The following is a 24,576-nucleotide window of genomic DNA, read 5'->3' on the forward strand; positions in this document are numbered from 1 at the left end:
CAGGGCCTTCAAGGCCTTCTCTGCTGGCCTAAGAAATATCTGAATCATATATTATATTTTGTCCATCAATACTTATTATTCCAAATGGTCTGTTAGCTTCCTTTCATTGCTTTTCCCCCTGGTTGCACTGCTTCCAGATGTGTGTTTTCATATTGAAGCATTTGAGCCATTATTTGTTGCCAGGGTCAGAAATCTGCCTCAAGGCCTTCACAATCAGTTCTGCAGGCTCTCCTGCATTAAACAAGCGTCGATAAGACTGTTGCTTTAACCAATCAGATTTCGAGTTGGCAACACCACAATGCCTTGTCGCAGGCGTAGGGATACATCATCGCTTTCACCAACTATGATTGGCTAGTGATTAGCCAGAGCTACCAAATTGTATTTGGACCGAGCTGCACAAGCAAATACATTGTTGTGTTGATTTAAAGCTATTTTCGAGACGGACTATGCCAGAAACACGACAAGACAGGCTCGACTTTCAGCATTAGCTTCGATGGCGATAGAAAAGAAGGAAGAAAGAAAGGAGGATGGATATTGTGCACAGTTAAAAATGATTTTTGGTGAGTAAAATATGGCTATATTCCTAAATAATATTTCAATTGTGGGCCCGGTTCTGATATCTGAAAAGCTCAAAGTTATAGTGCTACAAGCTATAGTACTGCAATACGTATTAGACTGAAACCGGGCTCGCCTTTGACCAACATTTCATATCGTTGGGCAAAGAACACGTCCTTTGTCCAACGATATGCTCAAAATATATCATTTGGAGAATTTGACGGACGCATATTTGCTCAAATGGAGCCGCACAAAAGGGCGTCTCTTGCATAAGGGGATACGCCATCTTTGACCTGGACTCCGTTAGAGTGCAGGCAGGCGTGGACGGACGAAACCGGAGGGACGAACAAATATCTGCGGCTATAAAAAGAGACGGCAAGTCATCAGGTCATCGCTTTTACTGCTTAGGACCCGCAAGACTGCAAGGTATGTACTGTATGTTGTATAACTAACTGTATGTTGTAGTTTGGTCAAAAACCTTGGCTTTGTCTAATATTTACAAAGCAAACATTGATCTGGATCATCATCAATTGGTTACACATTCATCCAATTAAACCAAATGCAAAAATATCAATTAGCAGGGCTGTCTTTTGTTGAAATCCTATGATAACCATTTGAAAAGCAACAAAATTTTAGGTGCAATATTGGCAAAAAATAGAATCATTGTCCAATGAATTCATTTCATATTGAGATGATTTACATGCTTCATTATTATATGCAGAAAATTGACCTTGCATTTTGTTGTTGTCTAGAATTTCAGGTCAAAATGTCTCCTGTGAGACATTGATGGTTCTAAATGGAGCTTCCTGCTCATATTAATATGTAATAATATCTGCTTGTTGTGTCACAGCACCGCAATGAAGTTGTTAGCGTTGGCTTTTAGCGTCATGCTGCTGTTTTCTGCAGGTGAGCCAGTCACTCATTTACTATTGAGTAAACATCAATGCACTTTTGCTTTTTGATCGATTTTTTAAAGCCCTAATATTGCATGTACAACGTCAAAAGGGCATGTTTTTTTGGTATGAATTTCATAAGCAGTGGGCGGGGCGATCGTGACTGCAACTCACTGAAACAAACTCTACAACACACGTCAAAGTGGCGGCCTGTGGGCCAAATCTGGCCCGCCGCATCATTTTGTGTGGCCCGGGAAAATAAATCATGAGTGCCAACTTTCTGTTTTAGGATCAAATTAAAATAAAGAGTATAGATGTAAATTAAATTTCCTGATTTTCCCCCTTTTAAACCAATAATTGTCATTTTTAATCCATTTTTTCTGTGTTTTTAGTTCAAAAATCATTTTGTAAAATCTAAAAATATATATAAAAAGCTAAAATAAACATTGTTTTAGATCTATAAAAAACTGAATATTCAGGGATTTTAATCCAGTTTTTTTAATCCATTTATAAAAAAATATATCTAACTATTATATCTAAAATTGTCCAGCCCACGTGAAATCAAGTTGACGTTAAAGCGGCCCGCGAACCAACCCGAGTCTGACACCCCTGCTCTACAATATAAGTAAAGTGTTAAAACTAGAGGTGGGTTAATCAACAGTTATTTTCCTAATTCCTTGTTTGATTCCATAAGTAACAACAAAAATACTCAAGATTCCTGAAAGAAAACTGATCAGCATTTTTTAAAATCAAAATAAGAAAAATGAAAATATATGTTTCCCCTTTAAGATTAAACAGTTGGTCATTTTCTGACACACCAAAACTGTTACTAAAATGATTATTATTTTTAAAAGCATGTTCTTGTAAATTATCTTTGCAATTGATCGAATAATGTAAAAAAAAAATCTAGATTCATCGGTTAGCAAAATAATCATACGTTGCAGTAGTAACATGCAATTTGGAAAATTATGACTTCAAAGTTAGTTCAAAAAACAAAGTGGTGACTTTCAGGTGCACACAATGTAATGTTATTTTATTTATTTATTATTTGGCTAATTGTTGCTGGGTCAAGGAGATTACTTTTTATTTAATTGTTTTTTTTTTTTCAGGAGAAGCTCTCATTTGCCATCGCTGCACACCGGCAGCGGCCGGCGAGGAGTGCGAGGTCACCATGGAAACGTGTCCACCTGAGAAAGATGCCTGCGCATTGGCCCAGTTCCTCCGAGCACCACGTGCGTTGCGTCTGGACGGGATGTTGTACGTTTTCACTTGAAAATCATCTCGTTGATTTCTTTCCTGCAGATGGCCACTATCGGAAGTGCATGGCCAAGACCGACTGCGAGATGCTCAAGATGAACGCTTTTATCAACATGAAGTGTTGCGACACCGACATGTGCAATACTGCTTGACTGATTTACGAATAAACGAACAAAAAAGCATGACCATTTTAACTTGAGATTACTCAAATTCTTCAGGAATAACAAAGAAACGTGGGCTAAAAGTAAACAATCTATGTAGACAGGAAGGATTCTGTTGCATGGAACTAGGCTTAAAAAAACAATGGTTTGTTTTTAAAGTATTGAACCAAATTGCATTACAGTGGTACCTCGAACTACGATCAGCTTTTGGTTATCAGCTTTGAAATGCATGCTTTCATTCGCGACTTGAAGGCTGAAAACAGATTCATCCAAAAAAAAGCCAAATCAGAAAACAAAGACCCGAACATCAATTCTTAATAATAACTTTTGGCTTTAATGATTACAATCCAAAACATTTGTACATTTTCAACTTTAGAAAATGGATGATGCTCTTTGTTGTTGTTTTGATTACTCCTATCTGCCTGACACTTACTACTATATGAACACAAATTAAAACGTACCAGAAGAAATGTCCGCTTTCTTAAGTTAATAACATCATGACCACATGAAGGGGGATAAAAGGCTTGTTCTGATGCGCGCGTTGCGATAAAATTCATGAACGCCGGTGGTCTCGCCGCCGCACCAAACACGCCGAAAGGAAAACATGGATGACAATACTGATAAATAACAGGATCCAAAATCATGGCGGGTATACGGGACCCAGCGTAGAGAGGAGAAGTGGCGTTAACTAGCCTTCAAGTAAAACGGGATATCCCAGTGCAGTGCAGTTGTCCTCTGTGTGCGTGCATGGGTGTGTGTGTGTGTGTGTGTATGCAGTGTGTATACGTAGACACGTCGCTCGTGTCCGCCTTCTACATGACGGCGCAAGACGTCTTGCCGGGCTGGGCTCCGCCCTCCATCTTCTCGGCCTCGAGGATCATCCGGCGGAAGACCTCCACGGCCGTCTGCACGCGGATTGGGAAACGTTAGGCCTCCGGTACTTAGTGAGAACGCTCGTTTTGCATTTCAAAATAAAAGAATGATAGCAATTTTGGAGTATGAAGAACGGGTGTGTCCAACTCATGCCGGACGGGTTTATTTTGGGATAAAATGTGAATTTACAGGCGGAAATATGAGCTTCCACAGTCTGTTTTATTGATTTGGACATCCGTCTTTGTCAAAGGCAAGCAATTAATTCTAATTATCTAATTTTGCATCACTTCCTTATCATTTTAAGGTACTTAGAGCTAGGTTATTTTCTGAACATTTTGGATCATTTTCTATTGATTTTTGGATTGCTTTATGTTTGTTCATTGGTCGCTTTCTGATAGGTTAGGTTAGGTTAGAACACGTGTCAAAGTGGCGGCCTGGGGGCCAAATCTGGCCCGCCGCATCATTTTGTGTGGCCCGGGAAAGTATATCATGAGTGCCGACTTTCTGTTTTAGGATCAAATTAAAATGAAGGGTATAGATGTATATTACATTTCCTGATTTCCCCACTTTTAAATCAATAATAGTAATTTTTAATCAATTTTTCTGTGTTTTTAGTTCAAAAATCATTTAGTAAAATCTAAAAATATATAAATATATAAAAAAAGCTAAAATAAACATTGTTTTACATCTATAAAAAACTGAATATTCAGGGATTTTAATTGTTCTTTTAATCTATTTATTTTCCCTCTTTTAAATCAATAATTGTAATTTTTTAATCCATTTTTTTCCTGTGTTTTTAGTTCAAAAATCATTTTGTAAAATCTAAAAAAATATATAAAAAAGCTAAAATAAACAGTTTTAGATCTATAAAAAACTGAATATTCAGGGCTTTTAATCCAGTTATTTTAATCCATTTATAAAAAATAATCTAAATATTATATCTAAAATGGTCCGGCCCACGTGAAATCAAGTTGATGTTAAATCGGCCCGCGAACCAACCAGAGTCTGACACCCCTGGGTTAGAACTTTATTTCATCCTGTATTCGGGAAATTTCTTGGTCACATAGTACATTTAGGATTATTTCCTATTAATTTAGAGGGGATTTTAAGGGCTGCTCTCTATTGGTTGGTCACTTTCAGCTGATTTTAGGGCATTTCCAGGTTACTTTTTGTTGCATTTGCGATATTTTAAGGCTCCTTGTTAACAAGATACAAAAATAAAAGAGGTATTTTCTTCCTACCTGGTTCTCTTTGGCCGAGGATTCCATGAAGGCAGCGTTCCAGGAGTCGGCTAATGCTTTGCCCTCCTCGCAGCTGATTACTCTGGAACGAATTGATAGCAAAACCACAATGTTGCATGCACCTGCAGCGTAAATAAAATATTAGTTGCATACCTTTCCATGTGCAGATCATTTTTATTTCCAACAAGCATAATGGGAACTCTGGGAGGAGGGAAGAAGAAGAGCATCAGTCGCATTTTGGATGACGCTTGCGTCAAAACAAGATGACGACGTGGTACTCACTGCACTTTGCCCACCATGTCCAGCAGTTTTTCATGAATAACCTGGACCACTTCGAAACTGCAAGAAAAATATGCAAATGGAGTGTTTTTGCAGGTATGTTATTTAGCGCTTGAGGAAGGGAAGTCTACCTTTTATTGGATGTAACGGAGTAGACCAGGATGTAGCCGTTGATGTCTATGGAGTACGTTTGTGGGAAAATGGAGTACTCGTCCTGTGGATTTTCAAATTGCATTTTTTTTCACTTAAAAAACAACCACTGGTCAAATATTAGGACTTTTTACAATTTTAGTGACACTCATTTAGCCTTCAAAAATATATATTTAAAAAAAAGTCAGAATTCTATTTGTCTAGGAGGGATATTTTTTTTGACATGACACAATTCTCTATTGAAAAAGAAATGTTTTTTTTTTTAATTTATTTTTTTGACCTCTAATGACATACTCAACCATTGTTATCATAAAAAAATATATACATTTTTTCCTGCCCAAATCAATCATTAGAACTTATTCTTCTTGGGAATTTTTTTTGTGTATAAATATAAAAGAAAAAGGAAAAAAACTTTTTTTAAAGTAACATAAAAGCATTTATCCATGAAAAATAAAGTCATTTGCGTCCAATAAAAGAGTCCAACCTGTCCTGCTGTGTCCACCAACTGAAGATGATATTCCTGGCCATTTATGGTGATCATTTTAGTAAACGCTGCAAACGGAAGTGGAGAAAAGACATAAGACAGTGACACACACACACACATCTTCTTCTTTAACAGTGAATACACTCCACGCTCCATCCCGAGCAGGTTCACCGAGTGCGAGAACACGTCGATCGATATCGTGCCTACTGATACGCCTTGCGAAGAATGCTGACATTTCGCTTTTACTCTTTAACGGCTCGCAAATTATTTATGGAGGCACGCCGCAAGCTCGGCAGACGCCAGGCACAGGGAAAGCGACGAGACCTTCGGGCAAAGTATGGAATCTCTCCGGAGTATCTTCAACATAGTATGTGGGATTGTGGACAATACGACGGACATGGCTCAAGTTATCCTCTTATGAAAAGTATACTATTTTTTTCCCAAGACTTGTATACCGATAGTAGCTCATTCAAAGCAAACTAGTCATGTAAAACTTTAGTTATCTGCCTAGTTATGAAAATCTGTGCATCGCCCTTAAGCGACACCAGGTGTGTCAAAGCGGCGGCCCGCCTGGGGTTCCGTTGTTCTGCCTGAGGGACACTATTATAAATTATTTCATTTTTTGACAGGGGTGCCGCAAATCTAGATGTTTGTGAGTTGTACGATCAAGTGCGGGCACTACTAGAAATGCCCCAAAATCATCAGGAACCAACTAATGAACCAGAAGCATCCTGGAAAGAGCCTCAAAATCAATAAAAATGATCCAAAATGTACCAAAAGTGACTTGTAGGTACCCTAAAATGGAATAAAAGCTGTTTTCTAAGCAAAGATCCCACAATTGTGAGCAGTAAAACTACGTATGTGTGCATCACGAGCGGTACACGGGCTCCCTCTAGTGGTCAGTGAGGGGATAACTGGGTCCAAATGATAAAGCTGTATAAGAAGTTTAAGGGTTAACCGTTCATTCATTTTACAAACCACTTATCCTCACAAGGGTGCTGGAGCCTATCCCAGCCAAGTATGGGTTCCAGGTGGGGGAAACCCTGAATTTGTGACCAGCCAATCGCAGGCCACGAGGAGAAGGACAACCATTCATACTCACACTCATACCTAGGGACAATTTAGAGTGTTCAAACAGCCTATGCTTCATGTTTTGGGGATGTGGGGGGAAATCAGAGTACCTGGAGAAAACCCACGCAAGCCTGGGAAGAACATGCAAATAGGACAACAACAAAAAACAAAAGCATGATACTTACTGTTTTCTATTGTTGGGTCATAGGAGTCGACAAACTGACCCTCAACAAACTGAATGGTCAAAGAGGACTTTCCTGTAAAAGAAGAAAAGATCATATGAGCAATAATCATAAAAAATACCATATTTACAACAGTCCCCTTTAAGGGAGGGATGAATGATGGAAATTAACATGGTACTAAAAGCAATGATAAAGAAAAGATGGAAGGCTGGGAGGAAGTAAACATGGATGTAGAAAGCAAAGACACTCTTAGTATCTCCACCCATATGCGAGCAAAACCAAAAACCATTCCTGAAACCTGATCACTAGGCTTTGAAATCCAAAAAAATAAATAAGGAGCATGACTAACCCTGACTTGAAACTCTATTTTTGGAAATATGCTCATTCCCGGATGCCACTGTAATTAGAGAGTCTTTACCTTTAAAGCCCATCCTGTATATTATTCATCCATTTTTTTTAAATGGCTGATTTGGGTACCAGATGTCATGAAAATATTTCAAATCAGTATAGCAAATATCATAATAAACGCCAGACAATTTCTGAGTAAATTTAGCGTGCCCTAGCATGAATGTGACGAATTTTAACCCTTGTTACATAAAATTTGACAGCCAAACCCACTGATACTAGACACGGAATATTCAAGCATCCATCTCGCTTGGCCTCCATCTTTTCCCCGCATCCAAACTGCGCTCGCTTGCCTTGCTATCTGTGACATAACCGCTCAAGCCATGCGTCAAATATATACCCTTATCGGGGGTGTGGTTACGGGCGGACATGTTGTCGTTAACACGGTGATACGATGTCAAAAAAATGTTGACGGATTGAAGGCGGAGGCCTGCTGACGGAGACGCCTTCACCTGGTGGAGGGATGCTGCGTGTGGGGGAGTGAGTAGCCAGGGCCCCGGTTCGAGCCTAGCCCCAGCCCAAGCGACCATCAAACGGGGGGGAAGACTAGAAAACTAGCAATTGTCTCACCTACGGATCGGTAGCCGAGGATGGCGAGCTTTCGTGACTTGGGCTGCGGCATGTCTCGCTCTGGTTATCGCATCGAGTCGTCGGGGTTCGACCGCAAGCTCCAACCGGAATGGCAGCGCGGCGACAGGCACATACAGCCCCGATCCTCGCAGTTGCCGTTGTCCTCCGCGATCTTACGCCGAGGTTTCACGCCCACAGCCCCGGGGGGAGATATACGGAGTTTATTTTAGGTCATACGCGGGGAAAGCGTGGGGTAGCTTTGGGTTTTTCGATAACTGCGTCACTCCCCTTCGCATTGTAATGTATTAGTAATTAGGACTTCGCGTCGATTGGGTACGTACAGAAAGAAGGCGTGCTCTAGGTGTGGCTGCAAGGATGCGATTGGACGAAAGAGCTGTTCGTTAGAAAATAGTGGCCCGGGTCGTGGATGTGATTGGTCGAGGTGAGCATCGTGACGCATCTGAAAAGTCGTTCACATTTTAGGGGTCAGAAGAAAGAAGAGATGCTACCACACGAACTGCATTATTCTGGCATTGTTTTTTTGTTTTGTAATAAAGATTTTGGTCACATAGTGGAATACACAGAGACATACAAAAATTGCTTATATGACAGATGAAATATTAATCAGATTTTAAGTATTATATAAATAACCATGGAGGTTCAGTACTCAAAATTCCAAATATTTAAAAAAAAAACATTTTTTTGGGAATATAAAGATGAATAAATTAAGAGTAAAAACAAAGTACAATATTTGAACATGTCAAAGTTAATAAAACTTGTTGTAATTTGTTTACATTTTGTTATCATAAGAATATTTTATATGCTAGTAGCAGTCCTAAATCAACAACAGCTAAAACACTTCATATTTTTCCTATCATTATCAGTAGTTAAAGAAATGTCACAGCAGAATTTTGATTCCTATAATTAGTAGCAGTTAAAATTATGTAGGAGAAGATATGTACTAAGTTTATTAATATGTATTCCCTTTTTAGACCAAATTATTCTCCCTAAAACAAATGATAATTAGCCCCCAAAGCCAAATTTGTGGTCATGATAGATAAAAGCCAGTAGATGTCTCTATTGTGTAACATATCGCAATTATAACTCACTCAGCAGTAGGAAATCTTCAAGCTATTATACTGTCTATTTCCATGACAACCCCAAATCCTAATTACTATTTACTTCCATCCTTACTACTATCTAATAACAAGCTGGACTCAGCCAAAGACTCTTTAACACCAGACCACAAAAACCTCAGGCACATCAATCCAGCCGTCATTCCACACAACACCGATCATTTTCAGCTGATAGCGTGACGTCTTTTAAACTTAAACAACTGTTTCTTAATATAACTGTGGGTTGAAAAAGTGAGCCGCAGGAATGCAACAATGGCGTAGGAAGTGTGGCCACAATTAGTGGGTTAAGGCCACAAGCCAATCCGCCATTGGAATTCCAGGCAAAGGTGGTGAGAGGATGGCATTCCTCTTTTGGCATTTACTTACAAGGCATACCTAATGTTGTCAATGTCACTTCCCAAACACTAAGTTCTAGTATAGCTGTCACCAAAATATGCGGGCTTATACTTGAGTAGTTTTAAGGGTTTTGTCAGAAAACATACTTTTCCATACCTGTCAACCTCGACTAATTGCTCCTCTTAATAATGATTGCAATTCCCCTTATTAAGCGATTAAAAAAAACGTACAAATGCAACGCGGCACATATTTACTCACATAGGGCGCACTTAAAAGTAAAAAAAAAAATCCTAAGTGGACGGAGTGCCCAATAGGTAATGCACTAAATTCAAGACTTCATCTTGACTGTCTGGGTACATTGCTTGCTGATGCGCTATATTTATATAGTGAAAAGGGCGGACATGTACTGCTACCAGTGACTGAGATGATCCTGATTAGAGCCGAAATGGGTAAAACGCAGTGGCGGTCCGTGCATTTCCTAGTGACGCCTTCAGCAAAAACTATTTTATGGCTATAAAACCTCTACTGAAGCTACAGCTGTGACACATAAAAAATAATCAATAATAACCTCATACAATTGAAATATTATTTAGGAATATAGCCATATTTTACTCACCAAAAATCCTTTTTAACTACACAATATCCATCCTCCTTTTTTCCTTCTTTTTTTTATCGCCATCGAAGCTAATGCTGAAAGTCAAGCCTGTCCTGTCGTATTTCTGGCATATGTTTTTATTCGATTTAGTGCTGAAAATGTTCGTTGCCGGTAAAACGAGATCGGTTTTACAAAAAAACGTACTTTAAAAAAATCCCGTACAAAAGTTGTCATACGGCGTATAAAATTTAAAATGATCAAAAAATGTATAGAATATGGGACAAACTTTTAAATTGACAGGTATGCTTTTCAGCAAACCTGGCAAGAAATCATGATGTCAGCAGTCAAGCATTTATTCTGGATGACATTGGGTGTCAAAAAGAGGACATTGGATGGGGAAGGCTGTCGGGTCGCAAAAAATCCCGACATACACGACTAAATGATGACCAAGAATAGGTCACATTGGTAATAGTGGCTGGGGATTAGCTTGGTCTGACAGAGGCCAACAATGCAACAGGTGTGTGACAAAATTGTTTCACTTTAATAAAAAGGCTTTAAAAAAGCCTTGGTGAAATAATACATTAAGCCCTTTGCGACGCAGAGGCTTTTCATTATGGCAAAGACAATGAGCGGGTTCAAAAAAAGAAAACTTTAACACATTGGAATCCGAATTTAGTTGCTCCATCAAGTTACAGTCAAAACACAATTAGACGATTATCTTGTCCCAAATGAACAAAAACAATTTCACGTCAAGTATTCAAAGACAATTCGGTTGATGTCAATTTATTTTGAATGTCCTGGTTAAGAACATTAAGGAATCAGAGTACTAAGTATTTACTCTTGGCCTGGAAAATAAAAAGGTAAAATGTTAGATTTTTAAAAAAACTTGTATTGGGATTCCTATTCCCCTTGTACACGTGTACCCATCATATCATGAGTCCTGTATCCCTTGTTTTGTGTGGGTTTTGCCAATGCCCAGACATAACTATCACCATCTCCTGTAGCCAGCCATGCTTGTGGACACCAGGCAGGGGCTTGGAGCCTTGTCCCACTCCCTTAGTATGCCAGCCTGCATGCCAACTGAAGCGAATTGGCCACATCCGCCAGCTGGACACGGGCCACCGAGGGGCACCTGGACCCACGCTTGTGAAAACAGAATTGCATATTTAACTCAGAGGAAGACGCATGTACACGGTACACACCTGGCAGGTGAATGAATGGCTTCAAATGTTTTCTAGGTACATGCACAATTAATTATTTCAAAGAACATATTTTTTAAGATGCTTGGACTTCACCAGCTGGCTGGTGTCCAGAGTTGTGCGGGTTTGAAAAGGCAACCCTCACAAGGTGCCATTGAGAAGGGTCCAATGATTACCATATCAGCGCAGCGTGAAACATTTATGGCAGCGATACGCTCTGGCAAGTGCCATCATTTTCTAGAACGGATCCTTGTCACATCCCATTGTTGGAAGCGGCCGTGCCAGAACAATAATCTGCAGTGAAACCGGCATGGGCGAAAGTGAGAGCGTTGAAATATAGTTTGGTCCATCGCACCTGACGTACCATGAAGGCCTCTTTCTCACCGCTGTCAAAGCACATCTAATACAGAGCCTCGACCGCCATCATCAAAGTGAAATTTCTCCATGTGCTGTCCCACTGCTCTGGATCTCATTAGAAAAATGTCGCCCAGCTAACGCTCGCGTCCCGCTAAGAGAGTAGTTGAATTTGTGATAATTTAACGGAATATAAGAAAGGTTGTCAAAACAGGCACCCGGAGGATTCTGTGGTCGATTTTTTTTTTAAATAAATGCTTCAAATTTGGATAATTTAGTGTTTGGATTAGGATAAAATATTCAGTACCGCGCATCATCGTAAGGCATGGGTGTCAGACTCGGGTTGGTTCGCGGGCCGCGTTAACGTCAAGTTGATTTCACGTGGGGCGGACCATTTTAGATATAATATTTAGATTTTTTTATTTTTATAAATGGATTAAAAGAGCTGGATTAAAATCCATGAATATTCAGGTTTTTTTTTATAGATCTAAAACAACGTTTATTTGAGCTTTTTTAAATATATTTTTAGATTTTACAAGATGATTTTTGAACTAAAAACACAGAAACAATGGATTAAAAATGTACAATTATTGATTTAAAAGGGGGAAAATCAGGAAATTTAATATACATCTATACTCTTCATTTTAATTTGATCCTAAAACAGAAAGTCGGCACTCATGATTCACTTTCCTGGGCCACACAAAATGATGCGGCGGGCCAGATTTGGCCCCCGGGCCGCCACTTTGACACATGTGTTTTAGACATTTAAATAAACCATATAAGAACATAGACTAATATACGGAATATGTTTGGAAAGAACTGATGAAGTCACCAATTAGTGTAATCAAATATAACTACATGTATAGATACTGAAGATACTTTAGACATTTAAATAAACCATATAAGAACATAAACAAATATACGAAATATATTTGGAAATAACTGATGAATTCACTAATTAGTGTCAGCGAGGAACCCTTAATCAAATCAAATCAATCAAATCAAAAGCCTTTATTGTCATTATACAACAGCCGCGTATAACGAAATTGGTGGTGCTACTCCACAAAGTGCGTGTTTCCAGTAAAAACATAAATAAGTAATTATTTATGTTTTTGGTCTGACTGACTGTAGTTAAAGAACAGCTCATCAGGATTAGTCAAACTCTGGGCTAACATTAGCGCTGTGGGACTCATCTAGGCTCCCCAGCGGTGCTTCATCACCTGCCTGTTGTTGTCAACGCTACACTAGTGCTTCACTCCAATTCTGCTGCATCAGCAAACTCTGATTGGACCACTTTATAGAGTCCAGTTAGCTTCCCCGCATGCGTTACAGATGTTATCTCAGTATGCTGGGATTATCTTGTATCGTGCTACAGATCTATAACTACAGATAGCTACCAAGCCTGGAGGCCAGATGGGTGGATAAGAACAGAGAACAATATTCAAAGAACTTGTAGGATGCTTATCTACTTTGGAAGACAATTTCAAGTTCTCAAAGATTTGTACATGTTATTATAGAGAACGATTGTCATCTCATTTTGTAAACCAAATAAATGCAAAGCAACAGACAGAAACAGTACAAACCAATGTTCAAACTCCATCAATCACATTTATATTTACCATGACAGGCTACTTGGTGTCGTCTACAGGCTTTACCCTCAAATTTGCCCACATCCTCATTATTAGCTTTCACTGGGCTCCATTAACGGGGGAAATGTGTCCAATGATGTCAATATTCACACATTTGCCTGCTGAATAATTGATGCTGATCAGTTTGGGCGTTGTTACCTACTCTTCCTCATTTAATGACTCTGCTTACAGCACACAAATGTCTCCTGTCTCCGACCCCAACTTGTCTCGTGTTCGAACCTAAAGAGCGTCCTCAACTGGCAGTTTGGCCTTCGGGGAGTCATGCAGAGGCACTAAAGAGCTCAAGTGTTGGCGTGTACACCTCACACTTCAATGGGCCTCAAGGTAGCGACTGTGACGGCGCAGTTTCAAAAGTAATGAACGAGCATTTGAGGAATGATAAACCCACTGATTGCAACGTTAAGCACACCAGGATATGGAACAAGTATCCAATATACATTATGTATAGAGTCCTCAAAATTACCTGGATGATAGATCAACAACGCAGATTTCAGAAAATGTCAATATTTACATGGGCAAGCAGTATGTTGGACACTTTGCAGTACTTCAAGGTTCAAAATACAGTGGTACCTCAACCTACGATCAGCTCTACCTCCGACATGCTCGAGGTACGATGAAAATTTAGATCGAATAATTCGCCCTAGATACGATCAGAATTTCGAGATGCGACCAAGCCAGGTGGCTATGACATGAGAGGCCACCTGTCATTGACATGTCTTTTTTTGCCGCATCTCTTTCGTGTATAACAGATATCTACGAGCACTGAACGATTTATTCAGACGAGTTTCTCCTTCGCATCGACCAGGAAACGCACAACGCGCATGCACGGGCAAAAAGAGGGCTTTCTGGGTAATGAAGTATACTCGTGCACACAACACCGATAGTTCATTTAAATTTGTTTGTTCGGTTACAAGTGCGTTGTTGCCGTGGATAAAGTCGCCCCCAAACAGCCCCCCCCCCCACCTCCGTGTATGTCGCTGTCTCTACCCTCCGCGAAATGCGTCTCATTTTACTTCTATTAAACACATTTTTTTACTATTAAACCACTAGTTATGTGTTACTTTGTTAATAGATGGTGAATTAGAACAAATAAAAATGTTTTTCCAATCCAATATCCTGTTTTTGGTGTTTTTTTTTCAGAGGGTTGGAACAAATTAATTTGTTTTTAGGTAATTTCAATGGGAAACGTTCGCTCGAGTTACAAAAAGCTCGACATACGATCTCAGTCGCGGAACGGATTAAGATCGTATGTCGATGTACCATTGTAATTGTAATCCTGTTTTAATCGTGAATTAGTCTGAAGTGCATTGATGATGTTATTTAGCTTATTGTTTGTTATTTATACAGTGTTCCCAGTGTTAATTAATCACCCATAAACATAATTGTGCAGTAATTTGCACTTAAACAAATCAACAAAAGTAATCACCCACCACTCTGCATCAGCGCTAACACAAATGTGTGTCTCGATGAAAATACGTATACAAAGTTAGATTCAAATGTGAGCAAATTGAATTGCACATAATTGTCAGTGGTTCTCCTGTATGTTGGTTTCACAAAAAATGCTAGTAACAACAAATCTAAATCGCAGCTTGAAGTCTCCTCCCTGGCATTAATCCATTGTGATTTGATCCATCCATCCTCAAGCATCAAATGTATCATTATGACAGCATGCCCTCATCTATTTATATGAAAGATGACACCTCAGCTGTGTGCCGACACCCTCCCGTAGTGGCAACATGAGGCTCGCATCGCGCACAATCAGATATGCAGAAAAGACTTCATTTGCTCGAGGGGGTGGAACTAGAAGTTGGACTAGCTCGAGTACTCAATCAAGACTGGGAGAGGTGGCGCGCTGTCACTGTAATACGGCCACGAGCTTCATTACTCTTCATTAAAAACATCTTTTGTGCCACGCGTTATTTTTTTCCCTTCTCGCACCCTGCAGGAAAAGATGTGTGGAAACAGCTTGACATTCAAATGATGCAAAAATGAGTTCTACCATTTCTCGTGCATTACAAAGACACCTTTTAATATGGCGTGTGAGCACCCACAAAGTTGCGTATTAAGGGCTTAGTTTATCTACATGCGTTATTTCCACAATGGAATCACAAATGTAAAGCATAGTAACTGTAAGAGCCATTTTTCCCCGACTCCAGTGCCCAATCGCTGTTGTGCTGAATCCAGATTGAAGGGCACTAACTCAGTTTCCGGTCTTGGGCATGCGGATATAAAAAGCCCAAGATCATTTATTTTAAAATGACCAACTGTGACATGCGGCTGCACACTCTGACAATATCTAAAGTCCAATTCAGCAAAGTCAATATTCTAGCTGCCACTCATAAGTGCTGATGTAGCCGAGTGGCGATGCAGCAAAAAAATCCGGAATTGAGGATGGCTGTCACTGTCACACAAGTTCTTTTGATTACCACGCATAGCTAAAAACGATGACTAAGGCTAATGCTAAGTGCAGTCCTTCCCTCAGTAGCATCTGACGGAAAATTGAATCAAGTCGTGTCCACCAAACTTCAAAATTTTATGACCAAATGGATGACTTCTCCTGATGCAGGAATCATTTTTAGTCACCGCTTTCCCAAGAAGATATATTATTAATGACAATTGCACCTTTATGGGGGAAATATAAGTACACCTAGCCATGCTAGAAGTGATAAATTGAATACGTTAGGAAAGTTCTCACGGAAAAGGAATCGAGCTCGAAAGGAATCATAGTGTAGCGAGTGGGATCAATAAATCTTTTGCCATTAGGGGACGCTTATAAACCCGAGCTTTACACCAGCCTCGATTTGGTCCTTGTTGAGTTGCATTGTTAAAAGATTTCATGGTGAACCATTAAAACCTTAGGGATAGGCTCCACCCTCACATAATGAAAAAACTATAGTGACCGGACGTTGCGTCGAAAGACGTTTGGTCACCGGACGTTTGGTCCCCGGACGTTTGGTCCCCGGACGCTTGGTCGACCGGACGTTTGGTCGACCGGACGTTTGGTAGAACGGACGGGCCGTCGACTGGACGTTTGGTCGCCGGGTTCGCTCGCTGTCAAATTATGAGAGAGAGACAGACAGAGAGTTTACTGTTGAAAGCGAGCAACCAGGTAATCTCTCGCTCTCAAAATTATAATCATGAGAGAGAGAGAGAGAGTCCGTTCTACCAAATGTCCGGTCGACCAAACGTCCGGTCGACCAAACGTCCGGTCGACCAAACGTCCGGGGACCAAACATCCGGGGACCAAACGTCTTTCGACGAAACGTCCGAGTGCCAAACTCTATGGGTCCAAGTCTTTCAGACTCTCGTTTGATGAGGTTCTTTACTAACGGTCAAATGAGATTATGCTAAAATGATCGCTTTGAACAAAAATGCCAGATTTTGTGGTTTTCTGGCACGGGCATCTCGATCCTTGGCTTAATTTGTGATTATCGTCTCCATCAAATATGAAACCTGCTTTGTGGGATTGAATTTCTCCCAAAATTTGATGTAAGTTTTGACCCTTGGGGAGCAGATGGGAGACACGGCACACTGTGATGGATGTTTCCGCGAAGCTTAGCAGAATGTTCCGTGTCCTTTTGCACTTGAGCTTATAAGCGGCACGCACGTCTGCACAGGAGGCTCCGTTAATTCCTCTGAGAAGTGTTACTTTCCCCGCCGCCTTCCCGGTGTCAAGTTTAGGTCACGACTGGAGAACATTCGCCTCGCTCGAGACAAAGGCGATTACGTCCCGTCATAACTTGGACCTTCAATCAAAGGTATTTATTTACGGGACAGGGGTGAAGAGATCAACACGAGTACGTAAACTGACATGTAGCGTGCGTGCCCCCCTGTGTCTGTGTATGAGGTCACGCCATTGACACGGACCCGCCGCCCACTTGTAGAGCGGTGGGGAGCACGGTTCTATCTGTGGACTTGTCAAGTGACAGGACCAGCTGGGGAATGAAACCCTGTAAGACAGGCAGTGTGTCCGTGACGAGCAGAACATGCGCGAGCCCCCCGCGGTGCCGTTAGCTCAGGAAGGAGTTAGCGACACCGCCGCAGATGCGGTCTAGAGAGCGACGACTCGGCGTTAGGGAGTCGCATGAGGACCGCTCGTCAGCATGGGTGGGAAGCAGTCTCACGGTTTCTCCAACAAGGACCCCAGCGAGGTGAGCGTCACCCCAGGGGGCCGAAGGAGCGCCGGCAGCGATCAGACCAGCGTGTCATCGGCGGCCGAGAGGATTCGCAGAAACGCCACGGTGCACTTTGGCTACAGCACCCTGAGCCTGGCCATGCGGGGGTTGGACGACGCCCCCGCCGAGCTGTGGGAGCTGCGTGAGCTGCAGAAGCTCAACCTGTCCATGAACTGCCTGTGTTCCTTGCCGCCGGCCCTCAGCGCCCTGGACAACCTGGTGGTCCTCAACCTGTGGGGCAACAACCTGACCACCCTGCCGCCCGAGATCGGCCTGCTGAAAAAGCTACGCGTGCTTTTCGCCTGCCGCAACCGCCTGAGCGAAGTACCAGAGGAGCTGGGCTCCTGCACCTGCCTGGAGGTGCTGAGCTTGGCCAACAACCAGATCAGCGGCCTACCCAGCAGTTTGGCAGCAATGCGGAGCCTGACCAAGCTCAACCTGAGCCACAACCGCATCGTTCACATCCCCACCTGCGTGTACAGCATGAAGGGCCTGGTCTTCCTCCACCTGGCGTGCAACCGCCTGGAGACTATCGCCGACCAGATCCAGGACCTGGTCAACCTCAAGATCCTCATCGTGGAGGGGAACAGCATTCACACTTTGCCCAAGACCCTGTGCTTCTTGGAGTCCCTAGAGCTCCTCAACGTGGACTTTAACGAACTGCAAAATGTGCCGGTGGAGATGTACTTGATGATCGGACTTAGAAAGCTAGCCTGCCACCCTTTGGATAAGGGTCTTCACATTGTACACAACCCTTTGCTCAAGCCCATTCAGGAGGTACTCCAAGGAGGACTCAGCTCTTTGTATAACTACCTCAAACCCACGTGAGGCCCCGCCAACGAGCATGAGTCTGGAACACGGGGCGCTCGGGGCTCGAGCACATAGCTGTCCGACCACGGATTCCGCGATTAGTATTACATCACAGGGGCATATTACGGCACACAAATAGATTTTTTAGATGTTGCGGGATCTAAATAAACACCTACAAAGCACCACCATGCGTGCTATGCTGAGCTCGCCTGGGTTATCCATAGTTAAGGGTTAGAAAGCGGGGGCAAAAATTCACAAGTCTACATTTGGAGACTGATTAGTGGCAAGTGTCTGGTGGGGAGCTGGATCACAAACACATGGCTTGTTGCATTCGGGTCATAGGGATCAGCGAGTGGAAAGAACAGTAAAGAAGCGTGGAAATGATGCTGCCGAGAGGAGTCGATGATATTCCTACAGTCTGAGATGAATTATGGGAAGATTCCAAAATAATTTATTTGAATTTCTCAGAGCGATGTCAGTGACGCCATTGCTAATGCTTGGATGTTATTAATGAGTTCATGTTTAGTGTTGTTTTTCTTCTTCTGCACACTGCAACCTTTATTAAGCCAGGAATAAAATGCTTATTGAGATGAAAATTCCTGGTCAAGAGTTTTGTGCACTAACTGAAGGATTTTTTAGTGTCAGGGTATATGGCGGGATTATGGGATTCGATACCAATGGTGGCGTGAGTAAATGTCAGACAGCGATAACCCCAGTAAATATAAAATGGTCTTTTTAAATGGTGATTTGATTTCAAATGGAAAAATACACCTGTGTGAAATAGTGATGGTCCTTGAAACCGATTGTATTTAAAAAAAAATAAATTGCACCATTATTGAACAAGCTCAATTTAAAAGGAAGACCTGAATATAAAGCACATTGGTTTATCAATATACTACATTTGCCATTTGTTTGTTATTGTTTAAAATTGTGTTTAGTGTTTTAATTATTCATTTAAATATTATTTGTTTTATTCATGGGTTTGGCGACTAACGAATGTGCATCTTTAGCACTTTACTGCAGCTGTACAATACAATTTTGCTGCAGCAAAATAGTTTTGATATCATTAGCGTAATTATTTCAGTACTAGATTATAAAAAAAACTGTAAGTGAGGCCACATCAAAATCTTGATTCTGTTTTTCTAATGCATTTTTCATTGCTTTTTTTGAAAATGTATTTTCCTCATGTTGAATAAAATCACTATTTGAAAGTTCATGATTTTTGGGTTATCTTTATCGGGTATTTACGTGCATCTTATCATCATAAATACGATAGTGGAAAACCAGCATATCATTTTTATGGTGTTCACAGCATTGTATTTTGTATTGCATCATGTTAATGATTGCTTGCAATTAGGATTAAATGAAGTTATTACTGATTTCTTGGAATATAGTATATAGTAGTATATAATGTGCAATTATTTTGTGAATACTAGGATCATTTTAACAGTCAAACATTCCAAAGTCTTTACTTACAGTTCACTCCCAAGCTTGAAAAGTGACCTCTGCTGGAGTTTCATGGTTTTGCATTCATCAAAGAGTCTTGACTCCCACAATCACATCCTTAATTCCTGATTCTGAAATATGACATTTCGAGGTTATGAACAGAGATGAAGAGAGATCTGTGTGAAACAAAAAAAATCAATGTTCCATCTTTACCTAACAAGTAGTCGCTATTTTCTTGAAATCAGACACTTAAAATAGATGAACATTGATGTAAATTAAGACTTCCCAAACATTATCCCTCGAAGGTGACCTTGAATGGAATTATACATATTACAAGCTTTAAGTGTAAAGTCTAAATCAGTGACTATACACTAAACAGTGCTTATGTGGGCTGCTTCAAATGATTCAAATGAAATATAATCTTAAGGTTTTATTTGAATGAAGGTCATATCCTCCAATTCCAATGTTCGGTTGTGTAAATAAACAAGGAAGTATCATCAGGGGCCCTTCGACAGCTAATCAATCCCAAACTGGGAGTTTGACAATCAAGGAGGATAATTAAAAAGCAAGCCTCCCTGTTGTTCAACATGGGAAATTGTGTCATTGCTCCACAAGATACTGATGAACCCTTCTCGTGTGGCGCCTATTGACAAACAGCTCAAGAGTGACACTCGACTATTACCTCACATTTAGCTCATCATGTTTATTTAATGGATTTGCCTCCCGGTTGGGGAGCGGGAAGGAGTGGGCCTGAATAGGATGAAGGAGTATGGATTTCTCTCATGTCAATGTCAATATTAGTTGTTGCAGCTGCACGGGATGATGGTCAGCGTGGCCTTCAAAGAAGGCAGTTGTTCTCTCAATGGGATTTTTGGACATTACTAGTCATTTAAGGGCCGAAGACATGAAAATGGGCAGGGCACAGGGAGACAAACAACCAATCACTTGTAACTAGGAGCAATTTAGAGTGTTCAATTAGCTTAGCATGTTTTTGGAATGTAGGAGAAGAAACAGAGTACCTGGAGAAAACCCACGTAAGCCTGGGGAGAACATGAAAACGCCACACAGTGAGGATTGACCTGAAAATGAACCCTTGACCCCAGAACTGTGAGGCCGATGCTCTAACCGTATTTTTGTACATCTGTGTATGCATGTATATATGTGCTTATATATGTATGTATATGTATGTATATATGTATGTATGTATGTATGTATGTATGTGTATATATATATATATATATATATGTACACGTATGTGTATATGTATATATATATGTAGGTATGTATATATATATATATATATATTTTTTCAGCAACACGCTTATTTATTTATATATTTATTCATATACTTATTTATTTATTTACTTACTTATCTATCTATTTATGTCTAAAATGCCTTTCCTATTTCTGCATCCTCACCCTCTTGCTACTGTGACTGTGACAACGAAATTTCCCAAATACGGGATGAATAAAGTTATCTAATCCAATCAGGGGTGGCAAAAAAGTTAGACACAAAGAGCCAAAATTTAAAAACTGTGAGAACCTGACATCAGAAACAGCATTAAATAACAATCCAATTTGTCAAATTATTATTTTTTTAAACATTTTTTTTAATGGGCCCTGATGAATGAGTGTGTTTTAAGAGAGAATAAAAACAAGAAAAACATCAAACGAGGCAAAGAACCGCATTCATTTTGGCCGGGAGCCGCATGTGGCCCGAGAGCCGCGTGTTGGCCACCCCGATACACATTATACCAGTGGTGTGCCATTCGGGCCTTCAAAGCCTTCTCTGCTGGCCTAAAAAATATCTGAATCACAGACTGATGTTAATTATATTTTGTCCATGAATACTTATTAAATAATTCCAAATTGTCTGTTAGCTTCCTTTCATTGCTTTCCCCCCTGGTTGCACTGCTTCCAGATGTGTGTTTTCATATTGAAGCATTTAACCAATCACATTTCAGCCCAAAAATATGGCTATATCAGTAAATAATATTTCAATTGTATGAGGTTATTATTGATTATTTTTTATGTGTCGCAGCTGTATCTGCAGTAGAGGTTTTATAGCCATAAAATAGTTTTTGCTGAAGGCGTCACTAGGAAATGCACGGACCGCCACTGCATTATACCTAACAATTTCTGATATATATATGTATTTTTTTAAAATGATTTACTCGGTCTAAAAAGATTTAAATGCCCAATTAAAGGTTCAACTTTGAAATGTCTATCTGATGTTAGTGACCACTGTCCTTGAAAGTGTTAAATTCTTAATGACCTACAGGTGTTTTCAGAAGGAACGCCATTTTCAGAACTGGACTGAATCAAAACAAAAGCAAATTATCTCATGAAATCGAGTTAAAAATGTAGTTTAAAAGACACTATGGATGCAAATACTCACAAAAAGTCAGCTGACCTGGTACGATTTCACCCAACCGGACTCGGGGAAGGGTGGGGTAGCAGCGCGATTCGCTCCTCGGTCTACCCCGCTCACAGACGCCCTCTCACGGCCACGCACACAGCCGGCAAGACGCCACTCACCCCATCCACGCGCAACGAGTGCGGACGCCGAGAAGGAGAAGAAGAAGCAGCCACACCACCATCCGGGCGACGTCCCCCTGTTTTAATTTAAAAATCCCCCAAATAGGACACTTAAAGACGAGAAGGACGACCACGGATGTTCTTTTTAGCAATTTTTTTTGAAGGATTCGAGCTGTTTTAGTTGCGAGACAACCAGCGAAGAGTTGACTTTTGTCACTCCGCCGTCGCCACGGCGCCGTCGACATGGATAAAGTTGTCGGTTGGTGGGTCGCCGTCACCTCGCTACTGCTATCCGCCCGAGGAGAAGTTTTTAAAGGTAAGAAAACGGGTGATCGCGGTGGGAAATGTCAATTTTAATGTAGTTTTGTTGTTTTTGATGCTTTTGTTTGTTAATCAATGAACGATCAGGTCATGATTCCGAGCAGGTGCGTCCAATTTATTGCAGTCTTCCATAGTCGATGTTGACTTTAAGTTTCTAACTTTATCTTTATAAGTTGCTCTGTCTAATGTGATTAACCTCAAAAGAATCCTCGCGTCCTGACTGCAACCTCCCGTTAAAATAAGACAGAAAGGGGCCACCTCGTGCAAAAAATCATGGATTTATTCCACGAAACCTTTTGGAAAATGGCATTTCTTCCATGCTTTTGATTCCGCGTGTGTGTGTGTGCGTGTGTTTAATAGCCATCCCGACCAATAATTTCCATTTGAAATTGATTTTTGGTGGGGGAGAAAGTTCCGCGAAATGTCCAGTAATGTAATGAGCGAGTATCCATCTCGGGCTTATTATTGACACCAAAAGAGCACATTTATCCGCATTCCCCGCTGATGAGCACTAATGGACGACCGATATTATCGATCCGGTCCCCAAATATATTGTTTTACGCTTCTATTTGAAACTTGGCTGACTGACTACAACATGCAGTACCTCGGACGGGCTGTTGGGGGCAGTGTTGCACACGTGTACAGCAGCATCTTGGAATCAAAAACATGTAGATCTTCTGTAAACTTTGAAAATCATGGAACATTCTTTAAATATGCTATTATGCACATCACTATTTTGGTCTTCATTTTTGAGGGTGTAGAAATGGAATAAAAACTTTTCCAATTGAAGATAGGAGTGTAGTTGTGTGTGTGTATGTGTAAATATGTAAACTAGTACAAAAAATCAATGTATTTCACCCTTTCCCCGGTGAGGTGACGGATTACCCGCATGGCAGGCTTGAATGTTTTCTATGGAAGGGATGTGTTAAAAGCTCATGTGCAAAACAGATCACGCGCCTCGTGTTATTCTATTTGGACCCACCCGCCCCAAACCTCCTTCTCACCAGTTCGAGCCCCGACAAGTCAATTTTAAATTTCACCTTTTAGCCGCTCGTTTTTGTGGGGCGTCACATGCCCACTTCTCCACATTTGTTTTCCGATACTTGGAACGACATGAAATTGCAATTTGGGACTTTGTTTTCTCCACCAACAAGGCAATGGAAGCCATCCATTGTTGTCTCGACTAAGGGTGGTCATTAAAAAAAAACTACACAATGAAGGCTTGATTAAAAAAGCACTTTTTTTTAAAGGATTGATGCGTATAATTCACCTACCAAATTTTATTGAGATCCAGCCATGAATAATGGCGGACTGGATAACAAAGGATAGTTTACACACCATCAACAACAACACGACAGGGGAATAAAAAGAAAATGTTTAGGTTGTGACTGCAGCCCGTGGTAAACTATTTACAAATGGATCAAACATGTTTGTTGCATGTTGTCTACTGACCCTTTCAACGTCAACTTGTTTGATCTTGTCTCAGCTGTGTACTCATTTTTTCCGCCAAGTTAACCCACAACCAAATTTCCACTTAATTTCCCACTCCTATCGCTGCAGAATTCCAATAAATATCGTAGTAATAAAGCATATTCTGCTTCCTGATGAGACTTAGTGAACTACATTTATTCATTCATCCTCAAAACTGCTAATCCTAACAAGGGTCATGGGGGTGCTGGAGTCCATCCCGACTCAGTACGAGCAGAAAACAGGGCACATTATGTCTCATTTTGACTTCTCCAGCAAAGCAAAGTTAAACTGTCTTAGCTTATCAAATACTGGAATCCATTTTTGCAAAAATGTTCACTAGTTAATTTCTGACTTCCAGTTTCAGTGTTCACCAAAATTGAATATACTTTAAAAAAATTCAGCACAAATATGTTGAATATACTTTTT

The 24,576-nt window shown here is 40.7% G+C and overlaps 4 protein-coding genes and 1 long non-coding RNA gene across 9 annotated transcripts in view; 3 read left to right on the forward strand and 2 right to left on the reverse strand.

The window, feature by feature from the left end:
- Window positions 1-855: 855 nt before the first annotated feature.
- On the forward strand, window positions 856-2,899 carry ly97.3 (lymphocyte antigen 97, tandem duplicate 3). The gene is made up of 4 exons (XM_077615000.1): window positions 856-981; window positions 1,406-1,461; window positions 2,558-2,680; window positions 2,751-2,899. Exons 2-4 carry the CDS (start codon window positions 1,413-1,415, stop codon window positions 2,855-2,857), a joined length of 279 nt encoding a protein of 92 aa, XP_077471126.1. The 5' UTR covers window positions 856-981; window positions 1,406-1,412; the 3' UTR covers window positions 2,858-2,899.
- A 274-nt stretch (window positions 2,900-3,173) lies between these two features.
- rheb (Ras homolog, mTORC1 binding) lies at window positions 3,174-8,429 on the reverse strand. Its single transcript, XM_077614999.1, has 8 exons — window positions 8,122-8,429; window positions 7,150-7,221; window positions 5,894-5,961; window positions 5,391-5,473; window positions 5,263-5,319; window positions 5,134-5,181; window positions 4,981-5,062; window positions 3,174-3,771 (listed from the first exon to the last, which is right to left on the reverse strand). Exons 1-8 carry the CDS (start codon window positions 8,171-8,173, stop codon window positions 3,679-3,681), a joined length of 555 nt encoding a protein of 184 aa, XP_077471125.1. The 5' UTR covers window positions 8,174-8,429; the 3' UTR covers window positions 3,174-3,678.
- Window positions 8,430-11,190: 2,761 nt separating this feature from the next.
- On the reverse strand, window positions 11,191-22,665 carry LOC144085579 (uncharacterized). Its single transcript, XR_013304185.1, has 3 exons — window positions 22,220-22,665; window positions 19,852-19,952; window positions 11,191-11,331 (listed from the first exon to the last, which is right to left on the reverse strand). It is a non-coding gene; the product is annotated as an uncharacterized LOC144085579 (long non-coding RNA).
- Window positions 17,494-18,393, forward strand: lrrc30a (leucine rich repeat containing 30a). The gene has a single exon (XM_077616130.1). It carries the CDS (start codon window positions 17,494-17,496, stop codon window positions 18,391-18,393), a length of 900 nt encoding a protein of 299 aa, XP_077472256.1.
- LOC144085571 (receptor-type tyrosine-protein phosphatase mu) overlaps window positions 22,131-24,576 on the forward strand; it is a 153,233-nt gene continuing 150,787 nt past the window's right edge. For 3 of the 5 annotated variants that reach the window (XM_077614969.1, XM_077614970.1, XM_077614971.1), the window contains exon 1: window positions 22,131-22,675. In XM_077614969.1, coding sequence (XP_077471095.1) covers window positions 22,603-22,675 — 73 coding nt within the window. In that variant the 5' untranslated portion in view covers window positions 22,131-22,602. The remainder of the gene's footprint in view (window positions 22,676-24,576) is intronic. The other 2 variants (XM_077614973.1, XM_077614974.1) reach the window with 1 other exon arrangement.

Source organism: Stigmatopora argus, chromosome 12, assembly GCF_051989625.1.
Source record: "Stigmatopora argus isolate UIUO_Sarg chromosome 12, RoL_Sarg_1.0, whole genome shotgun sequence".
In the NCBI taxonomy this organism is placed as follows: Eukaryota; Metazoa; Chordata; class Actinopteri; order Syngnathiformes; family Syngnathidae; genus Stigmatopora; species Stigmatopora argus.